Source organism: Jaculus jaculus, chromosome 1 (assembly GCF_020740685.1).
Source record: "Jaculus jaculus isolate mJacJac1 chromosome 1, mJacJac1.mat.Y.cur, whole genome shotgun sequence".
In the NCBI taxonomy this organism is placed as follows: domain Eukaryota; kingdom Metazoa; phylum Chordata; class Mammalia; order Rodentia; family Dipodidae; genus Jaculus; species Jaculus jaculus.
The window spans coordinates 233,365,484-233,388,126 of NC_059102.1; the positions used below are offsets into that span (position 1 = coordinate 233,365,484).

At 51.6% G+C, this 22,643-nt stretch overlaps 1 protein-coding gene across 1 annotated transcript in view; it reads right to left on the reverse strand.

The window, feature by feature from the left end:
* Window positions 1-716: 716 nt before the first annotated feature.
* The window catches only part of Znf423 (zinc finger protein 423), a 317,240-nt gene continuing 295,313 nt past the window's right edge, over window positions 717-22,643 (reverse strand). The window contains exon 8 of the mRNA XM_004664840.2: window positions 717-1,414. Within this exon, the coding sequence (XP_004664897.1) occupies window positions 1,385-1,414 (30 nt within the window). The 3' untranslated portion in view covers window positions 717-1,384. The remainder of the gene's footprint in view (window positions 1,415-22,643) is intronic.

Sequence of the window (22,643 nt, forward strand, 5' to 3'; positions counted from 1 at the left end):
GCCTACGAAGGGCTGGTCGACCCAGCTCTGGGAAGTGTGGGAGGTGCAGAAGGTGGCCCCGGAGACCCATGAGCTGAGGAGTGGACCTGGGGGGCTGCAGCTTGGCCCAGATAGATGAGGCAAGGGAGGTGCTGGGGTGCAAAATGTACCTTCTCTGGGGGTGCTGGTGCAGGTGGCCCCACAGCATGTGTCTCCTGGGATTTTTGCAACCGAGTCAAGCCATTTTAGCCCCAGCCAGCCTAGGTCACAGGTCTCAACTGGCAACCTGCTTCTCCCCTTGTACTCCTGTGTCTCCATGCACTGGCTCAAAGTGGACCCCAACTGCCTCCTGCGGCCCTGGCATGGGTAGGGTCAGCCACCAGCCTATCTGCCTCCATCCCACAGAGGAAGAAGGGAACAGCATGGACGAGTGGAGGTCACCCACATGTGCCATGGGCTTGGAAATGTCGTCCATGGCCCTCTGGCTTCAGTTTCCCCATTCAGAAATGATAAGAGCAGAATACCTTGTCTTAGTGAGTTCTTTCTCCTCTCAGTTCAGTGACCCTTACAGCTCACCCAGCATTCATGACTCCATCTAAGGCACGTCTTTACCTATGAAGTTGGGTCTATTGTACAAAGGTCTCCAGGGGCCTGTGTGAGCCCATGGGAACTCCCCAGAGACACACCTCCTGCCAGCCCCTAGGCCCCTGGTTGTGGTCGAGAGAACCAGGCAGCGCTGCTGATCGCACGGATTCCCTTTATTGAGCTGAACTAGTTACTGCAGTCAGATCAAGTCACATTTAAAAGCGGACCATCCAGTTGCACGGAAACCGATTATATTCATTACAGAGTTTTAATCACTGTCCGGTGAACTGGCAAATCCAATCAAAGCATTAGTCTTTAATTAAAAAATTAAAAGGAAATATTCAGACAATAGCCAAGCAATCACATCACGATGCACAATTACCTAGAATTGCAATTAAAAAGTAGTTAACCAAAGGGGAGGGGGGGGAGAAAAACAAAAAAAGAAATAAAAAAGGAAGCAAAGAAAAAAAATCACACTAATCCTTTTTTTTTAAACTATCAATATAATACATGAAGGAACAAAGGACAATAGCCTCAAAAAGCAGGTTTCTCTAACACTAGAAATGTAGTCTGCGGCGGAAACTCTAAAAGCACACTAGCTGTAGCAGGACAATAAAAAATACTGAGCATGAAATACTTTTAATCTCTGCCATTAATATTCATTTCCAGCTGCTTATAATAGCAGCGCCTCATGGCCAAATCATTAGAGTTTTACATCTGGGTTGCAAATGACACTTTGATTGGATGTAATGTTCAAATGGCCCTCCCCACGGCGTCTCCGGCAAGCCTTCTGCGGAGAGGTGTCCTGTCGCGCGGTCCCTCACTGTGCGTGCTGGCTCATCGTGTGGTTCTGCAAAGGCGAAGAAAGGAGACACGCATGAGGGCGGAAGAATGGCGAGCATGCCTGTCCCCTCCCACCCGGGGCATGGACACCGAGAGTGGCTCGATTATGACAAAACAAAATGCAAAAGGAAAAAGTGCTCGGGGGATGCAGCTGTCAAGGCGCCATGTTGACGGGGACTTGGGGATCAGTTCCTGTTGCTGTCAACCTGAGTTTCCTGTAAATTGTTTAAATTAATTAATTAATTATTTTTAAAAGACCATTCGGGTCGTACATGGAGGGAGACAGAACTGCCGGGGAGGTGGCCAAAAATTAACACCATCTCTCTTTCCCTCCAATGGCCAGGAGGTAACTCTGACCGCCTGCAGGCTGCCCCCGCCCTCACCCCGCGCCCCCTTTCTCGGTCCTCCCGTCACTGCTCCGAGCATCGCAGGGGGAGATCGCAGATGTGCCGAGCAGCCCCGCCGCTACGAAGCACCCGAGTGGGCGCAGACGCGCCGAGGCGGTGGGCGGCCCGAGACGATGGCGGCCCGGGCAGGGGACAGGTCACCCAGCAGGGAGAGTCCTTGAAAGAGCCTCGCCGCTGGGCTCCTGGAGCCTGCCTGTGTGGTCACATGACAGAGATGCTCCTCTGTGCAGTTTAAAGGCTGCATGCGCCAGGGAATTCCAGGCCCAGGTGGGGACCCTACGGCCACAGCCTGTCCTGCCAGCCATGACGAGCCAGCAATGTTGATCTGTTTCCACCGGAGCCAGCAGCCTGGGGCTGGAGGTGGGATTTGGCTTCTGAAACCCACACTTTGTTGTTGTTGTTGTTGTTTGTTTCTTTTCAGCGGTTGGTACTGCAAATTCAGACCAGTCTCCCGCGGTTCTCCACCACCTCAAGACGCCTGGAGAGAGGAAGCAAAGACCTCCAGGGACAGAGCAGCAGGAGCGCAGCTCTGGGATGCAGCTTCTTAGTCCCTCTCCTAGACCGGCACCTGGCTGAAGGCCCAGGGAGCCCCTCTCCGGCCTGCAGCTTTGCCACTAACCACCAGGGGGCAGAAGAGACACCGCGACTTTCTTCTGGGCTCTAGGTCTGGCTTCCGGAAGAACCAGAAAGCCAACCACTGCCTTTTCCTAGAGGCCGGGGGTTCCTGGCCCAGATGGGATCCTGGCCACTACCCAGGTCAGGATCCCATAGCAGGCCTGCATACCAGGTACTGACACAGAGCTTCATGGGACTTAAAAGAGGGGATGTCATAAGATAAGGAAATTGTGGTTTGGGGATGAGGGAGGACTGTAAATTACCAGTACAACATCAAAATGCTAGGGAGCAGAACGGGCTGAGCTAAGGCACCCCAGTCCATACATCATCCACATCTTTCATCAGATTTAAAAAAAAAAAAAAAAAAAAAAAAACTAGATTGCCAGATTTAAAAAAAAACTAGGTTGCCAGAATGACCCCAGCACATTGGACAGACAGTCCCAGGTCACCAGGAGGTTGTCTGAGTGAGAACACAGATGGGATGCAGGTGCTTTCTATGGGAACCCTCACCCTCTAGCCCTGGAACACTGACCAGTTCACAAACCTGCCCTTCCTCTTTTTCTTCAAATATTCATTTACTGGTGTGTGTGTGCGCGCCACCAGGTTATCTAGCAGCTGCAAATGAATAGCAGGTGCCTGTGCCACTGTTTGCATCTGGATTTACATGGGTGCTAGGGAAATGCACTTGGGCCTGCAGGCTTTCCAAGTAAGGGCTTTTAATCACTGAGCCGTCCTCCCAGCAGCCCCTGCCCTCCTGTGAAGCCTGGGCCTCTGCTATCTTAACTACTCTTCTCCCACTACCCTTCCAACCAAGCTACTCCTAGGGGGATCTGGATGCAGAATGCTCCTGCTGTGGGCAGCCCCAAGAGGCGCTCTGCCCACCTCCTACAGGCTGCATGTATCAGTGCACCCCTCCTGGGCAGGGCTGGGCTGACTCCCGTACACACTGGGTCTCCTGTGACCAAAGGTGGCACAGCAAGACCAGCTGCCTGGGACCAATGAGGCTAAGAGGCCCAGTGTGGTAACCCCCAAAGGGCACATGGCTCATGGGAGTATGGAGTAGAGAGCATGCGTGTGAGTGCCTATGTACGAAAGCCTCCCTATTCTCAGGGGCCACCCCCTCCGTGATGGGACAAGAGGCACTTGGGAACCTGGGGAGAATGACAAGGCTGTGTGGCAGATCATCAGTAGTAGAGATGAAAACCATGCCTTGGATGAGTGGTTAGGAAAATGCGAGAATAAATGTCACTTCTCAGGGCCTTCTCCCTCTTAAGGGCAATAGTGTAATTTTTACAAAAATAAATATTTATTTTGTTTATTTATTTAAGTGAGAGAGGGAGAGAGAATGGGCACACCAGGGCCTCCTGCCAACCGAACTCCAGATGCATGCACCACCGTGTGTATCTGGCTTTATGTGGGTACTGGGGAATCGAACCTGGATCCTTAGGCTTCACAGACAAGTGCTTTACCCGCAAAGCCATCTCTCCAGCCCAGCAGTAGGGTAATTTTTAGGTTAGACTTATGAAAAGAACTTAACTTTGAGAGGGTTCTAAGGCGGAAGAGTAAAAACATTATTTCCAAAAGTTTTATGCTAGCAACAAAAAAGTTCAGGATGTCATAGCAGATGGAAATGTCAAACTTGATGTCCCAAGAGGTGACCAGCACCAGAATGCATAGAACACTGCATTATGAACTACATGCTAGATGCTCTGCTCTTGGTTGGGCACAGTGAAGGCCAAGGAAGACTCCAGCTAGGCCCACCCCTTAGGAGGTATAGTGGGGTCCAACACAGGCACCCTAACAAAGGGGGATTAATGTCAAGATCACTCTCTCTGTGTGTGTGTGTGTGTGTGTGTGTGTGTATTGGTGATGGGGGCTACAGAGGGACTCAGGTGATTGGTCAAGGAGAGTGGTGGCCCCTTCCTGGTCCCAAGGTCTCTGAGGGCGGAAAGGTGGCTGGACCCAACACTAGGTCACCCTGTGGACCAAGCAACTCCCTCCTAATCAGTAGGGCCATCAGACTCCTGCGGACTTCTGCCAACATGGTTCTCACAAGGGTACTCTGCCTTCGTGTCTCTTTCTGTTTGTGCTTGTGCTATATTTAGCCCTTCAGAGAAGGAGCAAATCGGTTTTTAAAGACACTTCCAACCCTGCAGAGGAGCACTTCCCAGGGCCATAAAGGCTGGTGGTAGGCTGGGTGAGGGCTGAGAAGAGCTGGCCAGGCCTGGCACCCGCAGGCCTCACTGTCTGCCAGGGAGACACAGGTGTGGGGCAGAGAAGCAGGTGAGGAAAATAAAGCGAGGGTGGGAGGCGTGTGGCGAGGCTCTTGGGCACGGGCCGTGCCCTGGGCAGCGCTCCTGCACACCCGTGGATGGGGGTTTCTGACCCAGGGCCTCTGCCTGGTGCAGGCAGCTGGGGTGAGTCAGACCTCGCTGAGGCCCTGGAGTCCCACGGAGGGAGTCCCCTTTGTGGAAGTCCATTCATTCATGCAACCTTTATTGCTCTCCTGCTGGGTGGCAGCCACCAGTTTGGGGTTCACGCAGGGTATGTGTCAGGTACTAGGGAAGCGAACCGGGTGTGTGGAACCTGCTAGAGGGGCTATCCTTCCTGATGCCCCCACATACATGGAACAGACCAACTGGAGAGTCACATGGCGCCCAACTGTTTGTGCTGCCCAGGCTCAGCCCACCTCGACAGCCCACCTCAGGTATAACTGCAGCCTGGAGCCTGGGATGGAGGGACCGTTTGCTCTCTGCTAGTATCCCTGAGAAGGAACACAGCTGGAGATAGAGGAGACATCAGGGACTTAGTGAACTGATGAGTACAGCAGCCCTCAAGACTAACAGCTCTCAGGGCTGCCTTGCCTGAATTCCCCCCCCCCCCTTACCAGCCCCAGTGGGAACCTCCAGACCATCTGCTTTCTCTTCCCTCGGGAGATTGAGAGATGGGAGCCTCAGCAGACTCCAAGGGGCATGCACCCATCATCCGCTCGTTCATTCCACAGACATTCACCGAGTTCCCACTTGTCAGGGCCCAGGCTGGGCACTGGGCATCCAGAGGTGGACAGGCCCAGGTCCCTCCCTGTGGAGCTCTCACAGCCACAGTGAGGGGACGGGTGAGGGTTGCTGAAGGTCTAGCCTTAGATCTGACCCTTGAGACCCCACCCAGAATATCACCCCCCGACCCTAGCCCTGTCTCTCACCAGCTGTCCCCACCCACCATTCTCCCCACACTTCCTATAAGGTCTTCACTTCGCCACCCACCCCATCTTCTTCCAGCTAGCTCCCAGTTAGGGAAGGGGCTGGGGCCCTGTGTTCTCAACCCACACCCTGGCCACTCCCAGACAACTCAAGCCATGACGGCTCTTGTGAACCTGATTGGACAGTGGCCTTTCTCTAGGGCCAGGGACTAAGATACTGGACAGGACTTGGTTTTAGAGTTTCTGTTTCTAAGGGAAGGCAGATCCACCAGCTGGGTTCCAGTCATTAAGTCCCCATTTCACCATTATGGACTCTGGTCCTGGGCAGTGGGGGGAGGGAGGAGAGAAGAGAAAGAGAGAGACAAGAGAAAGAGGAAGAGGACAGGAGAAGAGGTACACCCTAGCTGCTGCCACGCTTCTGGCCATCACAGAGAGTGGCAGGGAGAAAGGACTTCTGATGGGGACTTGAAAAGGAAGAAGCTAGCCTCCCAGCTGCTTTGCAAGGATAGCTTGGGTTAAGAGTTTGCATTGGGTGAGCAAGAATGTGTGTGTGCATACATGCGTGTGCAGTGTATGTATGCAGAAGAGAGGGCTTTCCAGGCAGGATGACTCACCCAAATAACCTAGAGACGTGAGTCACACTGATAATGACCGTGACCCGCACTGATGAGGGATCAGACACCACACACCGCAGACTTCCTTAGCATCCCTCGTGTAAGCCTCAGTGTTATTATCCCCACTGTACAGATGAGGACGGTGAGGCACAGGGTGCTTCAGGCCCCGCCGCTGGGAATGGCAGCGCCGGGTGTGCACCCACACGGTCTGTCTGCAGAGCCCCCGCCGCCATGGCACTGCTCTGCCTTTGAAATGTGAAAAGTGCAGCATATGTTGGGGGAACAATGAATAATTCAGCTTGGCAGAAGCACAGGGTATGTGCTATGGAGACGAGCCTCCAAAGGAAGGCGGGGGCCTTATTGATGAGGCTCTGCGATGCCAGACGAGGCAGCTTGCCCTTAAATCTGGGCCATGGGGAGCCATCGAAGGTATTTGAGCTGTGGAGTTACACGAGACGCAAGACAGTGGGAGAAGCTCAGGCCTCCAGCCAAAAAGGTGTCTCAGCAGGGACCCTGCTCTCCATCTCCCTCCACTCCTGCCCCTCGCCACCGCCACTGAGACACGCCTCCCCAGCACACACTGACACTTGTCTCTCCCTTTGGGGAGGGTGTAGACACAGGCAGCTCTGCGCCCCCTATCTGCTGTGTATCACCTGGGCAGCCCCTCTCTGCTTGTGAGCACTTATTTTTAGCAGTGCTTGACAATCGTCCAAGGGTCTAAGACGAACAGATGGCCTGTCTTAAAGGCTCGTATGTTCGCTACTTTGCACTTCTGACAAACGGTGCGCGCACTTCAGAGCGCCCCATAAACAGCGCTGAACGAATCCTCTGAACACAATTTAGCTAATGCACGTCATTAAAATTAGGAGTGAGTGATGGCCGGGGCTCCCTATAAATGCTTGCAAATGATGCACCACTCCCCAGGGGCCAGGCCATGGCATGCATGCACCCCACTTTCCTCAGCAGCCCCCACCACAAGCTGGGTCACCCATTTACCCACAGGGCAGGGAGAGGTTTGTCCCTGTGGAAGTGACACCCACTCTTATCAACAGACTAAGGTAGGTGGCTTGTTGGCCTGGGGTGAAGTGCCCTTGCAAGGCAGAGGCAGAACAAATGACGGACCCCCTGTCTGGGATGTGTGAGGCCTCCCTGGCTCTGCCTCCCAGACAACAGGGGGCAGCCTGTTGTTGTCTGCCCCTCCAGTGCAGCAGGAAAGTGCACAGGGAGGGCTCAGCCAGCGAGGCAAGGAAGTCTGCAGGAGGCATCGGTGCCTCCTGGCCTGGAGGGTGATCCCAGCTTCCAGGAGCAAGGGGGAGCTTTGGGGGGGGGGTACATCAAAGGGCAGGAGCAGGTTTGGAAACCCAAGAACACAGGACAGGATATGGGAGGATCAGCACCCCAGACCTCTGACTCAGACTCCTTCTTGTTTGAAGCTTCTTCTAGAGGCTGGCCAAGCTGCCCAGAATCCTTCGGCCCCTACATAAGCCTTCCCTCTCCAAACCCTCCAATGCCTAGGACACAAAAGGTGTTTGGGTCTAAAACTAGCTACAAAACTGAGAACAAGCCAGGCATGGTGGTGGTGGACAACTTTAATCGCAGAGGTAGGTGGATCGCCTTGAGTTTGAGGCCATCCTCAAAACAAAAAAGTGAGAACAGTTTACCATGTGAAAACATGGGGGAAAATGTGAAAGAACCCAATTTACTCCCTAGGGTGTATGTAGCTTATGTCCTGTTGTACTCTGCAAATGAACCCAGCCAAGATTGGATCATAAGGAGGAAGTCAAAGCCTTCTATTAGGAGCCCTGCTTATACAAAGGGCTCCACTCAGAGTCACCCATAAAAACAAGGACTAGCATGACCCACTCAGGAACCTTAACTCTCGGGAAAGCCATACCTCAGCAGGTGAATGGGCCCAGTTGGTCTGTGCATGCCACGTGGAAGGCGAGAGGAGCCGAGTTTCATGGCTGGCTGCTGTCACAAGCAGAGGGAGGTGAAGTATTCCTGGGACTGCCTATAGACCCGTCCTTGTGAGGCAACAGGGTGCACACCTGACCCCGAGTTAATTTAGCCATTGTTTCGCCAAGGATCGGTGCAGGTTTCAGTGGCCAGGGCCCCTGGGTTAGGGTACCTAGCAAAACTAGGGGTTAGGGATGGATGGTTCCCACAGGGGTGTAGAAAGTGACCATGAGATTATTTTTCCGGGATGGGCTACTACGCTGGCCCTGTCAAAATGGCAGGCCACAGGTTTGCTGCTTTCTGACCACGCTGACAGGCACCTCCCTAGAAGCTGGCCAACAGTCCTCAAAGAGGGCAATAAAAGGAGATGTCACAGGGCTGGGAGGGGTGCAAGGCCATGAAGAGGCATGGGGGCAGACACAAGAGCAAGCCTCACAGAGTCATCCCATTTCACAATCCAAAAATCAGGACAACTAGCCAGTAGTAGGACAGAAGACCTGAAAACCAGGGCTGTCCTGGAAAATCTAGGTCACACGGTCACTAATTATACAGAACACGTATGTTCAGGTCCCAGAACTAAGCCGGAGCTTTTAGGTTTTATAAATGATACATGGGAACTTTGATCAGGTTTATTTCTACTTCCAGACTCCTGTTAAAAGGGAAGCTTTCCGGCATCTTCGTAATTTCTCGAAAAGCATCGCTGACAACAAAGGGCTGTTCTGGCAGATAGGAAGAGTGGTCACTCTCAGAAGCATCCTGTTCAGCACCCAGAGAACGGCTCTCGGGGCCCACACGACTCTGACCCTCGCCCACCGTTCCCCATGCTGCAGGGCGGCAGTGTCGAAGATGGACCTAATTTACTGTGATAAATTGTGGCATGCACCACTGATCCACGCTGCAGCTGAGACCCATTACGGCTAATGATCGTCATGGCCCTGGTGAGACACATAGGTGTGCACCCTTGGCAGTCCCGAGAGAGAGAGAGAGAGAGAGAGAGAGAGAGAGAGAGAGAGAGAGAGAGAGAGAGAGAGAGAGTCACAAGGCCCGTAAAGCACAAGCTGATCCCACCACTCCGGGAACAAGCCCCTCCCCCCATGGACTGAGGTTCTGCTGACAGTACCTCCCCTGTCATCCAACCCCAGCCATGGTCACACAGCCTCTGTCCACACACACGGCTCTACTAACATCAAGTGGTTCTAGCTGTGCAGAACTCATTGGCTAAAAGAGGCAAACCTAGAATCGTCTTCCAGTCCGTGCCATCCCACTCAACTAACCAAAGGGGTGTGTGTATGTGTGAGTGTGTGCAGACACGATTTTAAAGTGAGGTGCACCACAGTTAAGTGTGAAATTAACAGCAAATGAGAAAGGTGCCCTAAAAGCTGTATATATGTGCCTCACACTGAATACTAATGGGCAGGTGTGCTGATGTGCAGCTGACGAATGAACAGAGAGTGAATGACGAATAGCTGGATGGATGGTGGATGATGGGTGATAAGTGGATGGGAGTGTATAATGGGCGAATGGACACATGATGGGTGGGTCTGATGGGTGGATGAATGCTGTAGAGATGGATGCACAGATGATGGTTGGATGGGCAGATGATGTGTGGCTAGATAGGTAATGGGTAGGTGGACAGATGGATGAATAATGGATGGATGAATGAGTGAATGACTGAATGGTGTGGGGAAAGTGTGCATGAATGAATAAATATGGTCTGGGGTAGATAAGCCAGTGAAAAGAAAAACTGGCTTTGGAGATCAAACCTGGCTTTATCTCTGTGACACTGGGCCCTAAGAAGACATCACTTCTTTTAGTTTTTAAGTCCCATTTACTCATTTGAAAGATGGGGCTAACAATATCTACCCCATAGTCTTGTTACGAGGTCAAATTAGGTAATATGCAAGAGGTTTTATAGTACATAGATGCCATGTTCCAAGGGGGTATCTGATTACTGCCATATAGGACTATAACGTTTGTTTAAAAATTTTTTTTAAAAAGGGGGCTGTGAGAGATGGCTTAGAAGTTAAGGTGCTTGCCTGTGAAGCCTAAAGACCAAGGTTCAATTCCCCAGTACCCACCTAAGGCAGAAGCACAAGGTGGCACACACATCTGGAGTTCATATGCAGTGGCTAGAGGCCCTGATACACCCATTCTCTCCCTCTCTCTCTCCCTCTCTCTCTCCCTCTCTCTCTCTCTCTCTCTCTCTCAAATAAATACATTAAAAAATTTTTTTGAAAAACTTTATGGTTATTTATTTGAGAGGGGAGGGAGAGGATGGGTGTGCCAGGGGCTCCAGCCATTGCAAAAGAACTCTAGATGCATGCGCCCCCTTGTGTATCTGTCTTACATGGTCCTGGGGAATCAAACTGGGTCCTTTAGGTTTGCAGGCAAACAGCTTAACCACTAAGCCATCTCTCCAACCCACAGAAATATTTTTTAAAATATAAAAAAGGATAAATAAATAAAAACAAGATCCCTGGCCATGTGACTGGCCAAAGGGAACAGAATCTCAGATAGTGGCCTGGGTCCAGCATGTATCAGCTCTGTGCTCTCAGAGAGTTAATTAACCTTTCTATGCCTAAGTTTCCCTGTCGTGACATCTTATGAACTAGGTATTTAATGCTAAGGATAATGTCTAGCACTTAATAAATGCTAAATAAATGCAATTATAATCCCCCTGCTGTTTTAAAATACAGACAACCATTTTAAAGATTTGAAAACCTTCAGGCCATGGGCTATGCATTTCACTCTCTGCTCAATAACAATGTCTGATGTTACAGTGACAGTGACTTCTCTCGTGTGTCCTCTCACCACTATGCAAGGAGAACTGGATAAGGCATACTTCCCTGACACACTGAGAACCTCACACACTGCCCCAGACAGTTTGAGCATCTTGCTTTCTCCTCTCCCTCAATCAGTTTCCACCAATGCATAGTTTGCCTCTCCTAAGACTCCAAAGAATATAGGATGATCCAATATTTATCTCAATGAATGGAAAATATGACCAATGGGGGTTAGGAAGTTGGCTCAGTGCATAATGGCAGCCAACTCTGGGCTCAATTCCCCAGTGCCCACATAAAGCCAGATGCATAAATTGATGCATGCACCTGGAGTTTGTTTGCAGTGGTTGGTGGCCTTGGAGTGCCTATATTCATTCTCTCTCTCTCTCCCATTCTCTCTCTCTCACATACACACACACACACACATACACACAAATAAATGTTTTTAAAATACAATCACTGAAACCTTAACGTACAGATGAGATACTCTATTTAAAAGATGTGAGATAACATAAGAATAACTATTCATTTTAGATATACTCATGAAATATGGTAACAACTAGGACTGGGGAGACAATGGCTCAGCAGCTAAAGGTATATGCTTGCAAAGCCTGCTGGCTCAGGTTCTATTCCCCAGTACCCACAAAAAGCCAGATTCATAAAGTAGTATATATGTCTGGAGTTTGTTCAGAAAGAGGCCCTAGTGTACCCATATTCACTCACTCATTCATTCATTCCCTCTCTGCAAATAAATAATATTTAAAAACAAAAATATGGCAACAACTGCTATATATTGAGTTCCTAGTGTGTGCCAGAAATTGGGTCATCTGCCCCTTCAACGTTATCTTCACTTCTCCAATCAGCCCCACTTCTCTGATAAAGAAACTAACCCTTTTGCTTAGTCTTTCTGACAAAGAAGTCATCTCGCTGGCCACAGGCAGCACTTGGATTTAGCCCAGGCGACCCACTTCTAAGTCTACTATCTTCTTTTGGGCTTGTCTTTTGCTATACCCTCAACCTGCTGGCCCCTGGTGCCACCTAAAGTACACACCAACTGAAACTGTCATCCAGTGCACCTTCTGCAGCACTGGCCAAGCCACAGCCAGCCAGTCTGATTCTGTCTAAACTTGAGCCACAGTGGAGCACACTTACTATTGACCCAGCAAAATTAATTTCCTGTCTCCTCCCTCTCCTCACCAGGCCCAGCCCCCACCGCTTCTCCTGTGAGCGTTGACGAGCGCTGCTGACTGGCGCTCCTGAAATGCCAACTTGCATTTCTCATCATTAATTTCTTTTTAAATGTCATTAGTAATTGTTCCTGCTGCACCAAAAAGCGCAATCCAGGCCTTCACGGAGAGCGCCCTGGTCTCTTCTCGCCACTAGGACCCCTGCCACACCAGAGCCCAGCCTTCTGGCATGAGGTGGCCAGCCCCACTTCAGCAAGTTGCATCGAGAGATCATTTGGGGCTGAGGAGATGGCTCAGTAGGTAAAGCACTTGCTGTGTAAGCATGAGGACCCGAGTTTGGATCCTCAGAACCCACATAAAGCCAGATAGAGGAGCAAGTAGCAACAGTCTGGTGAGATGGGAGGCAGGGACAGGAACACCTCCAGAATCTAGCCCAGTGTGTGCAGCAGCGAACACGAGTCTCTGCCTCACACAAGGTGGAAAGTGAGGAACGACACGCGAGGTTTCCTCTGACCTCCATAGGCATACCACAGCGCACACGCACATACACCAAGTGTACACACACACACACACACTCACAGGAGGTCAGAAGTGGTTCAGCTGCATAAGAGCCTGTCTAGGATGCTGAGGCATGGGTGGAGTCCCAGAAACCAGACTGCCTAGGTTCCCACCTCCACCACTTTCTAGCTGTGCTCAGTGTCTTGTCTGTAAAGGGGGACGGTCACTGCACTCAGGGAGACAGGCAAAAGGAAACAGAAGACTTCTTGTCGAGCCTGGCTGGTGTTGTCATGGACAATCCCCGCTGCTTCTTGCCCCTCACCACCAGGATTTCAGGCTCAGCTCAACTGACTGGCTTCTCTGAGCCTGCACACCTCCCCTCCACCCTGCCCCACCCTGCCATCAAAAGCAAAAACAGTGCGGGGCTGGAGAGATGGCTTAGCGGTTAAGGCACTTGCCTGCGAAGCCTAAGAACTCAGGTAAAATTCCCCAGAACCCACGTAAGCCAGATGCAAATGGTGGCACATATGTCTGGAGTTTGTTTGCAGTGGCTAGAGGCCCTGACACACCCATATTATCTCTTTCTCTCTTTCTCTAATAACTAAATAAAAATTTAAAAAGTGAGCAGTACAGGCTAGAGAGATGGATGACTCAGCAAGTAAGAGTTCTTCCAGTAAACATGAAGGCCCAAGAGGGTCCGAGAACATCGAGTTCAACTCCTAGTCCCCGTGAAAACATCTGGCTGTGGCCATGCATGTCTGTAAGTGCAGACAGGTGGTGAGTAGGTACCACAGAAGCACTGTGACTCTCAAACCCTGTACTTCTGCATTCAGAGAGAGATTCCATCTCAAGGAAACAGACACAACGTTCTCTGGCCTCTGTGTGTGTGATGTGCACAAACATGCCTAGCACACACACACACATACACACACACACACACACACACACACACACACACACAAAATGATGTGGATGATTACTGGGTATAATAGTGCATGACTGTGATCCCAGCACTCAGAAGGCTGAGGCAAGAGCTTGATGCTATATCTAAAAAGTAACAATAATAATAATAATAATAGTAATAATAAAAATTGTGGCACTAACATCAACTCTGCCAACTCCTCCTCCAAAAATGCTCCCTGTCAACATTCAGTTGTGTCTCTAGAGAGTGGTCTGCTTCCCGGAAGGTCATATGCCCATGGTACCAATGAGTAGCATCCCCGAAGCTTCATATTCTAGGTCGCTGCCCGTATCTTTCATGTTCATTACAGGACTCATTGAATCTCCACATACGGTAACATGTATTGTGCAAACCTCTGTGGCACTGAAGCAACATGTCATCCACTGTCACTGGTACTATCCCCGTGACTAAGAAACTAAAGGCATTTGGTCCCGCCTCGGACAGTGCTGGTGAGGGGCTGGGCTCATAGCACACACAATGGCCATAGGCTGGAAGCGCCTGGCAGCTTCTCCATGCCCATCTGTCGTGATGGCATAATGCCCCTTAAAAGTTGGTTGGCCTGCTGCCCCAGGGCATGAATGACAGGCTCCGATGGGCAGACGGACAGCCTGAGGCCCATTCCAAGTGCCGTCTCTACAAGGAGCTGAGCCTTTGGGGGCAGCTCCCCGAGTCCTCACCTGGGTCTCTACGCACTTCATCGCTCAGGCAGACTGACCCCTGACACTTGAGCAGAGCCAGGCACAAGCTTTGACCTTAAAGCCACGCCTCTCTGTGACTATGGAAGCCCCCTGTACACCCAGGACTGCCAGAGCAGAGACAGTCTCATGCCTCAGTAGATGTGCTTGGTGCCAGCCTCCCCCCTGGAACTGGCCTATATGGGAAGCAAGGCTGCCGTGCCCTGGCATCCTGAGAGAAACTTCTTTGGCTCCCATAGCCTCAACTAGGCATAAACAATCTGGGGCCACCAAATCCTCCTGCCCTGAGAGGAACTACCCAAGGACCCTAGCAAACACTGGGAGAGGTGGGCATGTTCCCACTGTGATCATGTGGGTGCCGAGACCCATGTTCCAGGCTCCCTAGGATGAGAGCAGAATAGGTGCCTACCTCCGGTTCCTCCGCATGCAGCCCCGAATCTACCACATACGGCCTGCAAAAGACTCAGCCATCTCTAGCGATGGCAGCAGGAATGATGACAGTGGAGAGGTGGTGCTCTATGGCCAGCAGAAAGGCCTGACCTCTACACAGGAGATAAGCCAAGCCTCAGAGACACAGACAGCCCCAGTGACCCAGCAGCACATTAGCCTCTAGTGAGTCAGGCCCGGGCCCCGATACGTCCCAGTGGTATCTGTAGGTCCAAGTAGTGGGGTTGCCTTGTGGGCAGCGGTTGTGTGATTATCTTTTGATATATTTTGTTTTTCTTGAGATGGAGTCTGGTTGTGTAGCCCATATTGGCACCACACTCTATGATCCTCCTGACTCTGCCTTCCAAGTGCTGGGATTACAAGTGAGCGCCAGCATGCCCGCTGTTACACCCAACTACATTGACTATCATTGCCTTCAGCAAATGCAGGTTGAATGCTTGGCACCGGAAGTGTTTCTGATGATTTTGGAATATTTACATATACACAGTGTCTACCTCACCAATGGAGCCCAAGTCTGCACACACAATTCATTTGTGGTCTGTGTACACTCTGCCTGCATGGCCTGTAATCCAACACTTGAAGCAATTTTCTGCCTGAAACATTACTGTGGTGCAGAATTTTATATTTGTGACATTTTGGCTCACACACACACACAAAAAAAAAAAAAAAAAAAAAAAAAAACAGGGCTGGAGAGATGGCTTAGCAGTTAAGCGCTTGCCTGTGAAGCTTAAGGACCCCATTTCGAGGCTCAATTCCCCAGGACCCACATTAGCCAGATGCAAAAGGGGGCACACGTATCTGGAGTTAGTTTGCAGTGGCTTGGAAGCCTTGGCGTGCCCATTCTCTCTCTCTCTGTATCTTCTTCTTTCTCTCTCTGTCACTTTCAAATAAATAAATAAAAATGGACAAAAAAATTTTAAAAAGCATAGTGAAAATTCTTTAGTTTTCAGATTTTCAGAGTACAGACAGTCATGCTGGCCATGGTGCAACACTCCACAATTCCACCCACTCCACAAGTATGTAACAGAGGCCTTAGTTTGTGGGTGCGCTGCTTCCCTCCCCAGAGCAGGTACAGGGCTCCTCTAGCTCTCTGTGCCTCTGTCACCCGTATACATCTGGCATGTAATAGGTGCTCAGTAAGCACTGAGGGCACGATGAGCAAGCACACATACACACGGCTGGGCTGAGTGAATGCAGAGACAAACTGCAGCTTCCCCGCCCCAACCCACTGGGCACAATCACAGTGGTAGTGACAGAGGTGCTCATGGAGCCAGAACTGGCCCTGGAGGCTTTGTAGGCAACACAACCTTCTGCCCCTCCGTATTCCACAAGGGCGGCTGTCATCATCCAGGTCTCATGACTCAGAGAAGGGCAGCAACTTGCTCACAAACACAGAGCTGCTCTGCAGTGGAGCTGGGATTTAAATGCGGGCTGGGCCAGGTAGGGTGGGCACGGTCTCACTGCCACGCTGTCACGTGCAGCAGACGTGGGCTGTGCTGGGCTCCTCGGCCCTTGTGAGGAAGGCAGGGGACAGTGATCATCATGGAAATCCAGCACTACCAACTGGGACTCCTGGACTTCCAAGGGTTCTACACAGGAGAACCACCACCCATGGCAGCAGGACTGGTCCCTTTCGACAAAGGAAGCAACTGAGCCTAGAGAGGCAGAGTGGCCGCAAAATGCCTGAGCGGGGTGGTCTGCGGAGGCCGGCGCCCAGCCTAGCTCTTAGCCTCAGGGTTTATGGCCTTATGAGTGTACAATTCCAAGTCCAAGACACCAACAGATTGTAACGCTCCGGAACCACTGGGTGTCTCCAGACTCTCCCACACTCAGTCTTACCTCAGGCCTTGTCTCTCAGCAGGGGTGGGCCTGGGCCATCTTTAAAGCAGGAAAAAGGGAGCCAGCAATGCACAGCTAAAGAGCCGAATGCTAAAATGCTAAACACATGCCTAGAGCGCTTTTACTTTTTAATTATCATTAGTTATAATTATGCGGCTGGATCTGCCAGCAGCAAGGAGACTGGTGCCTCGGTTGCCCATCTTCTCAAGACCAGCAGGTTCTAGCAACAGACTCAGCTCGGCTCGGCTCCTACAAGTTACTTCCTTCCTCCTCCTCTCCTCCCCGTTTGTATTCTTGCTCCTACTTTCAAGAAGTTGAATGTGATAAAAAAAAAAACATATGGGGAAGGAGGGATGGATAGAGGGACGGTGGACGAGTGGGTGGAGGAAGAATGGATGGACAGGTAAGACGGACAGATGGAAAAGGGGGTGGGTGAGTCTGAATACTGCTTGGATAGATGAGTGAACGATGGGTGGCTGGGTCTTTGATAAGATGGGTGTGGGGTGGTTAGACAGGATGAGTAGGGAGATTCAGGATTTAAGGGGACAGCTTCAACCTCTAAAACCTTACATTTGCATGGGAACTTGGGTCTAGACAAGCTGTTAGTCCTTTAAACGCGACTGCTCGACATTGGGCTGGCTGCTCTGCCGCTGCGGGCAAGCTCTCAATCACTTCCGGCAGCCCCTGGCTTGGTCAGGGAGGGCATTAAGGGCCCCTGGCTTGGTCAGGGAGGGCCTTAAGGGTCAGGGGCCCAGAGTAGGCCCCCCCGCTCCTCCTGCCCGTCCCGTCGAGGAGAGGTATGTGTGTGCATGCCCATGCATGAGCACACCGGTCACAAACCTGAAGCACCCAGGCAGGCTGCCCCATCAGCTTGGGGATGCCAGAATGCCACTTTTAAATTCGTATTCTTATAGGTGTCACAAGGCCCACCGAGGACTAGGAAAGACGGAGATGGAACCAAGAGAGTGGGGCTCAAGCAAGAGGGATGAGCGTTCCAGCAGAAAGGAACACAGCTGCCCACATGTCCCGGAAGCACCCATGACCTTGACGATGAGGCAAGGCAAGAAGAACGCGGCAAGGCGGCAGCTGCCGTCCATCTCGTCCTCTCCAGCTCTACTGGCCTTGGTTCTGTGCCTTGAACACGGCAAGTCTGTCTGTCTGAGTCCCGGGGTCTTTGCACTGGCTCTCCCTCTTCTTGGAAAGTCCTCCACTTCTTCCCCACACTGGCTGTCTTCACCCCTCAGGCAACAATGCCAGCCTTTCCTGACCAATCTAATCTTTCATCTCCAACATTTTCTCCCCATCGCCCACACATTCACATACACGCACCTCCATAGAGCAGTGTCTTGCTGGCTTCAGAATTTCACAATCCCAAGTGCCTCAGTACAATACGTACTGGCGTACATATCAGCGTCTCCCACAGAACGCCGTCTGTGGGAACGAGGACCCTGTCTACTTCACCGCTTCCTTGCAGCACCGTGAAGGAGAATGAGTGTTTGTTAAATGAACCATGAAAGCAGGGGGAGGGCTTGGGCAGGAAAGGTGGGTCCCAGCTCAGACGGCACCCCGTGGCGCACAGACACCTCCCCCTGGCTGGACACCAGGATCCAGCCTGGCAGGGCCCGGCTCACACGATCAGAAGGGCTCTGGGTCGCTTGTTAGAACACCAGCTCTGCTTTTAATCAATTGTAATCATTTAGCTGAAAGCGGCGTGATTAGGCACACACAAGCAAACAGCATGGGCTAATCCTTTAAACGCGCCTGCTCGACACTGGGCTGGCTGCTCTGCCGCCACGGGCAAGCTCGCAATCACTTCCGGCAGCCCCTGGCTTGGTCAGGGAGGGCCTTAGGGGTCCGGGGCCCGGAGCAGGCCCCCCCCCCCCCGCTCCTCCTGCCCATCCCATCGAGGAGAGGTATGTGTGCATGCCCATGCATGAGCGCACCTGCCACTAACTTGAAGTACCCAGACGGGCTGCCCCATCAGTGTAAAGAGATCTTCCTCCAGCTCCAGGCTCAGGCCTCACCACGACGGCACCAAGCAAGTCTCAGGCTGCCATAATGAGTTGGAAGCGGCAGCACCAGGAGGCAGGAAACTGACTATGGCTATCCCCCACTTCCCTCCCGCAAGCCCAACCTGGCTCCTCTATAGGTGGGAAGCTCTGCAGGCCTTGGGCCTCCAGCTCCCCACTCTGCCAGGCCCCAGTTCCTTGGCAGAGCAGCCCCACCCAGGGCGCTTCCACCTGGTTCACCCAGGAGCACATTTTTTTTTTTTTTTTTTGCATCCCCTGTTACTGCCACTCGTGATACCTGCTTGGCCCAACTACTAAAATAGTTTCTGTGTCCCCTGACAACTGAGGCTTTTTATAGTTCAGCACTGCAGGCCTCATTTAAATCTATTAGCTCATATAAATGGCAATTTGTTTAAACTTTGGAGGGTTTCTGTTTGCCTTGGTGGCAGAGACAATTTGGCTTTGCCGGTGACCTCAGGCCAACAGCCAAACCTCTCAGAGCCTCAGTCTCCATTTTGTGCTTGGGAATGGGAACATCTACCTCACGACTGTGCTGAGACTACCTGCCAACTGCTGGAAATGGGGCCTGGCCACAGCAGATTCAACGGGGTGGCTGCCATGACTGTCGCTTGTCCCATTTTGGGGACTTGCCTGCCATCAGAACACAGCTTTGGAAGGCTGGTTAGCAACCGACTGGTCGAGGCATTCTGGGGCTGAGATTAGGAGGCAGAGGGGCTAGGAGGGAGAAGGACTTGCCACTCTTGTTCTCTTGGTACCCATAGGGCTCTCAAGACAGGTGGGCTAAGCAGGCAGAGGCTGCTCCTCCCCTCAGGTCAGCATACCTTGGCAAAGGGCCTACAGGGCCCCAGGCCTTCATCTGCTGAGGCCTGAGGCTGAAAAGCAAAGCCAACCATCCTGACATTTGCCAAGTGTCTTATCCCCCAATCACAGGCACATTCTGCCCTCCTCTGGGCCAGAAAAAATGCCAGGGCCACAAGAAGTAGAAGAAGGAGGCCTGGGGCCATGCCTTTCCTACCTGATCTCACTGCTCCTCACAGCACAACGTGTGCCCAGTGCCCACAGCCTTGAAGCCTGTGTTGGCACCATAGATGGAAGTTCTCAGAGTCCTGCTTGATTCAAACCCAGGCTTGAACTCAGGAAAGAAAACTCCAAGGGGAAGGAAGCTACACAGCCATCTGGTCCTGAAATTTCCCAAAAAGTAACAACGGAGCACAATAGCCGTACCATTGCTAGGAGCCCTTCGTGGCATTCCTGTGAGGAAAGTCTTACAGAGTCCCCTATAGTACAGACAAGGAAATGGAGCCCCATGGGCTGTTGTCCATGACAGAACAAGGCTTCAATACAGAGCTGCTCTCACAAAGCCACACGGGACTCACTTCTACCCAGTGTTCTCCCCACCATGCTGCATGGGGTCGTTTGCTGGGTCTCTCTGGTTCCACCACAGCTCACTGGAATAACATGGAAACCCACACCTGACTCAGATTCCCTGCTTCTGGCCACCAGTGTGAAGCACGCCTGTGGAAATACATGCAGTGTCTGTCTACACAGAGGGAGACCAGAAGACAGCAAGGAGCGGCCCAAGGCAGGCACAGGGAAGACAGAGCCCTGCTGCCTCGTTCAAGTGACACTCGGCTCCTAGGGACAGGGCCACCCACAACCCAGTGTCACCCTCTGCTTTTGGCCTGCATTCCAGTGGTCTAATTTACTTTGTGGCTAAGCTAGCTCCAGTGAGGGGGCCTGGGCCAAGAATATCAAAGGCTAAAAATCTGCTCTCTGACCTCCCCCAAGTCTTAGGGCCCCTGACGCATGCTGAGATGCTCTGCCATCCCAGAGCTGAAAATGCTTGGGGACAACTTGCACTTCCACTGCGCTCCATGTGAGTCCCCTCCTTAGATGACAGACTCCCAGGAACTTCCTAAAGTCAACTTGGGTGTGCAAGAATGCTAGGGGAGGAAGCATTTTACACTATGTCCAGTCTCTGCTACCGTCGCCCCACCTACAATCCCGGACAACTTAGGACCTGTTTTCTCTTCTGGCACGTTTTGCTCCCCGCTCCAAAGCATCATGTTAATAGAACACTCTGCTTTTGAATCTGGCCCCTGTCACTTGACATGTGAAATTCCCCCAGCATCCATGGCTGTTCTTGGTCAAGTGTTCCACCAGCACCACAACTGTCAACAGCTCACCAGGAGGGGTACCTGGGGGCTTCCACTGTGTGTGTGTGGCGGGGGGAGGGAGCATTACCAGTACAGCCACTGTCTTTAACAATGCTGGTCTAGGGGGGGGTGGATCTCAGCTCCCCATTCTCTGGCCATAGGGTAAGTGCACCTTCACTGTGGCACAAGGTGTATTATGACATGTCCCCAGCAGGGTGCAAGATTTCCACAACCTGGCCCTTGCTCACACTGCCGACACTTTTTGGTTTGCCTTCATGCGAGCCACTCCAGAGGTGTAGGAGTCATGTGCTGCTCCCCCTGCTACAAACAAGCGGCACCGTCTTTGGTGGGATGCCTGCTCAAAGTCTGTGCTCATTTTGTTGAGTGTTGAAGAGTTCTTTCAATATTCTGGTGCAGGCCCTTTATCAGACACAGGATTTGTAAGCATTTCTTCCCCATCTGCAACTGAGCGGTGCCTCTTCGAAGCAAAGTTCTTAAGTTGGGATTTAGGATATGATTCAACCTTCTCTGGTGTTCGGTTGCCATCAAAATGGAGATGGCCCAAATGCCATCACTGTACTGCACATCTTACGGTAACACAGGCACCACACCTGCCTCTCCTCCCCACTCCTCCGCGCGCTGCCTCAGCTGCACTCTGCCTGTTCTAGCATTAGCAGGACACCCAGCTCAGGATGGCCAGAGGGCCTCTGCACATGGTTCTCCTAACACATGGCCCAAGCTCACCTCCTCTGAGGCTCTCCCTGGTCATAGTCTGCAAGGAGCACCTGACCGCTTCTAGCAAAGCCCTGGCCCCTGGTAGGGTTTTCTTTTCTTTTTTTTTTATTTTTTATTTATTTATTTTTAAATATTTTATTTTATTTATTTACTTGAGAGAGAGAGAGAGAGATACAGAAATAGGCAGGTAGACAGAGAGAATGGGCGCGCCAGGGCCTCCAGCCACTGCAAACGAACTCCAGACACGTGCGCCCCCTTGTGCATCTGGCTAACGTGGGTCCTGGAGAATCGAGCCTTGAACCGGGGTCCTTAGGCTTCACAGGCAAGCGCTTAACTGCTAAACCATCTCTCCAGCCCCGGGTTTTATTTTCTTCCGGTCATTGGTCACTGTGGGAAATGTTATCAATCCAGCCCCATAGATGCTTATGTCCACCCTAGTCTCAGTTCTAGAGCTGGTGCTGGTCCTACACTGGGACATCTACATACATCTCATGTAAACTAGCAGTAACCCTGAGTTCCCTGCCATGCTCCTAATCATGCTTATAAATATGTTTCAGTTGGTCCAAAGTCCTCTGAATTAATCTCAGTCTTTTGGTCAGAGCAAGCCAAACTCAGAACCCAGCAGGATCTGCACCTCCCTCAGACTGGCGTCGGTTCTTCTGTTGGTGCACCTGCTTTGGGAAGTAGACACATCAGTGTCCAGTCCTACCGTCACCCTTCCAGCCCCACAGCAGCACTTTGTGGTCCCAGTGTGAGCTTGGTGCTGGGTTGTACGTCCGCTCCTCCAGCGCTCTCAGCCCATGGTCCCTGGGCCTACACTAGCCCCCTCACATACACACGGCCGCAAGAGTCAGTAAGACCCCAATAAAGACGAGAGCCCTGGCTGCGCCTAGTCTCCTGACCAACATGGCCCTCCAGTTTAGCTTTAGCTAATGACAGTAACAGCTTCGGGCTTGAAATCCCTCTCCAAACCCAGAAAATTACTATTCAAGTTACTTAATGAAAGTCATTATTTGCATAGATTTGGTGTTGCTACACTCCCTTGTTTAAATGGTCTGCAATTAAAATAATTAACTGCAGAAAATAGTGACTTGTTAAGGCTATAATTTAGTGAAGA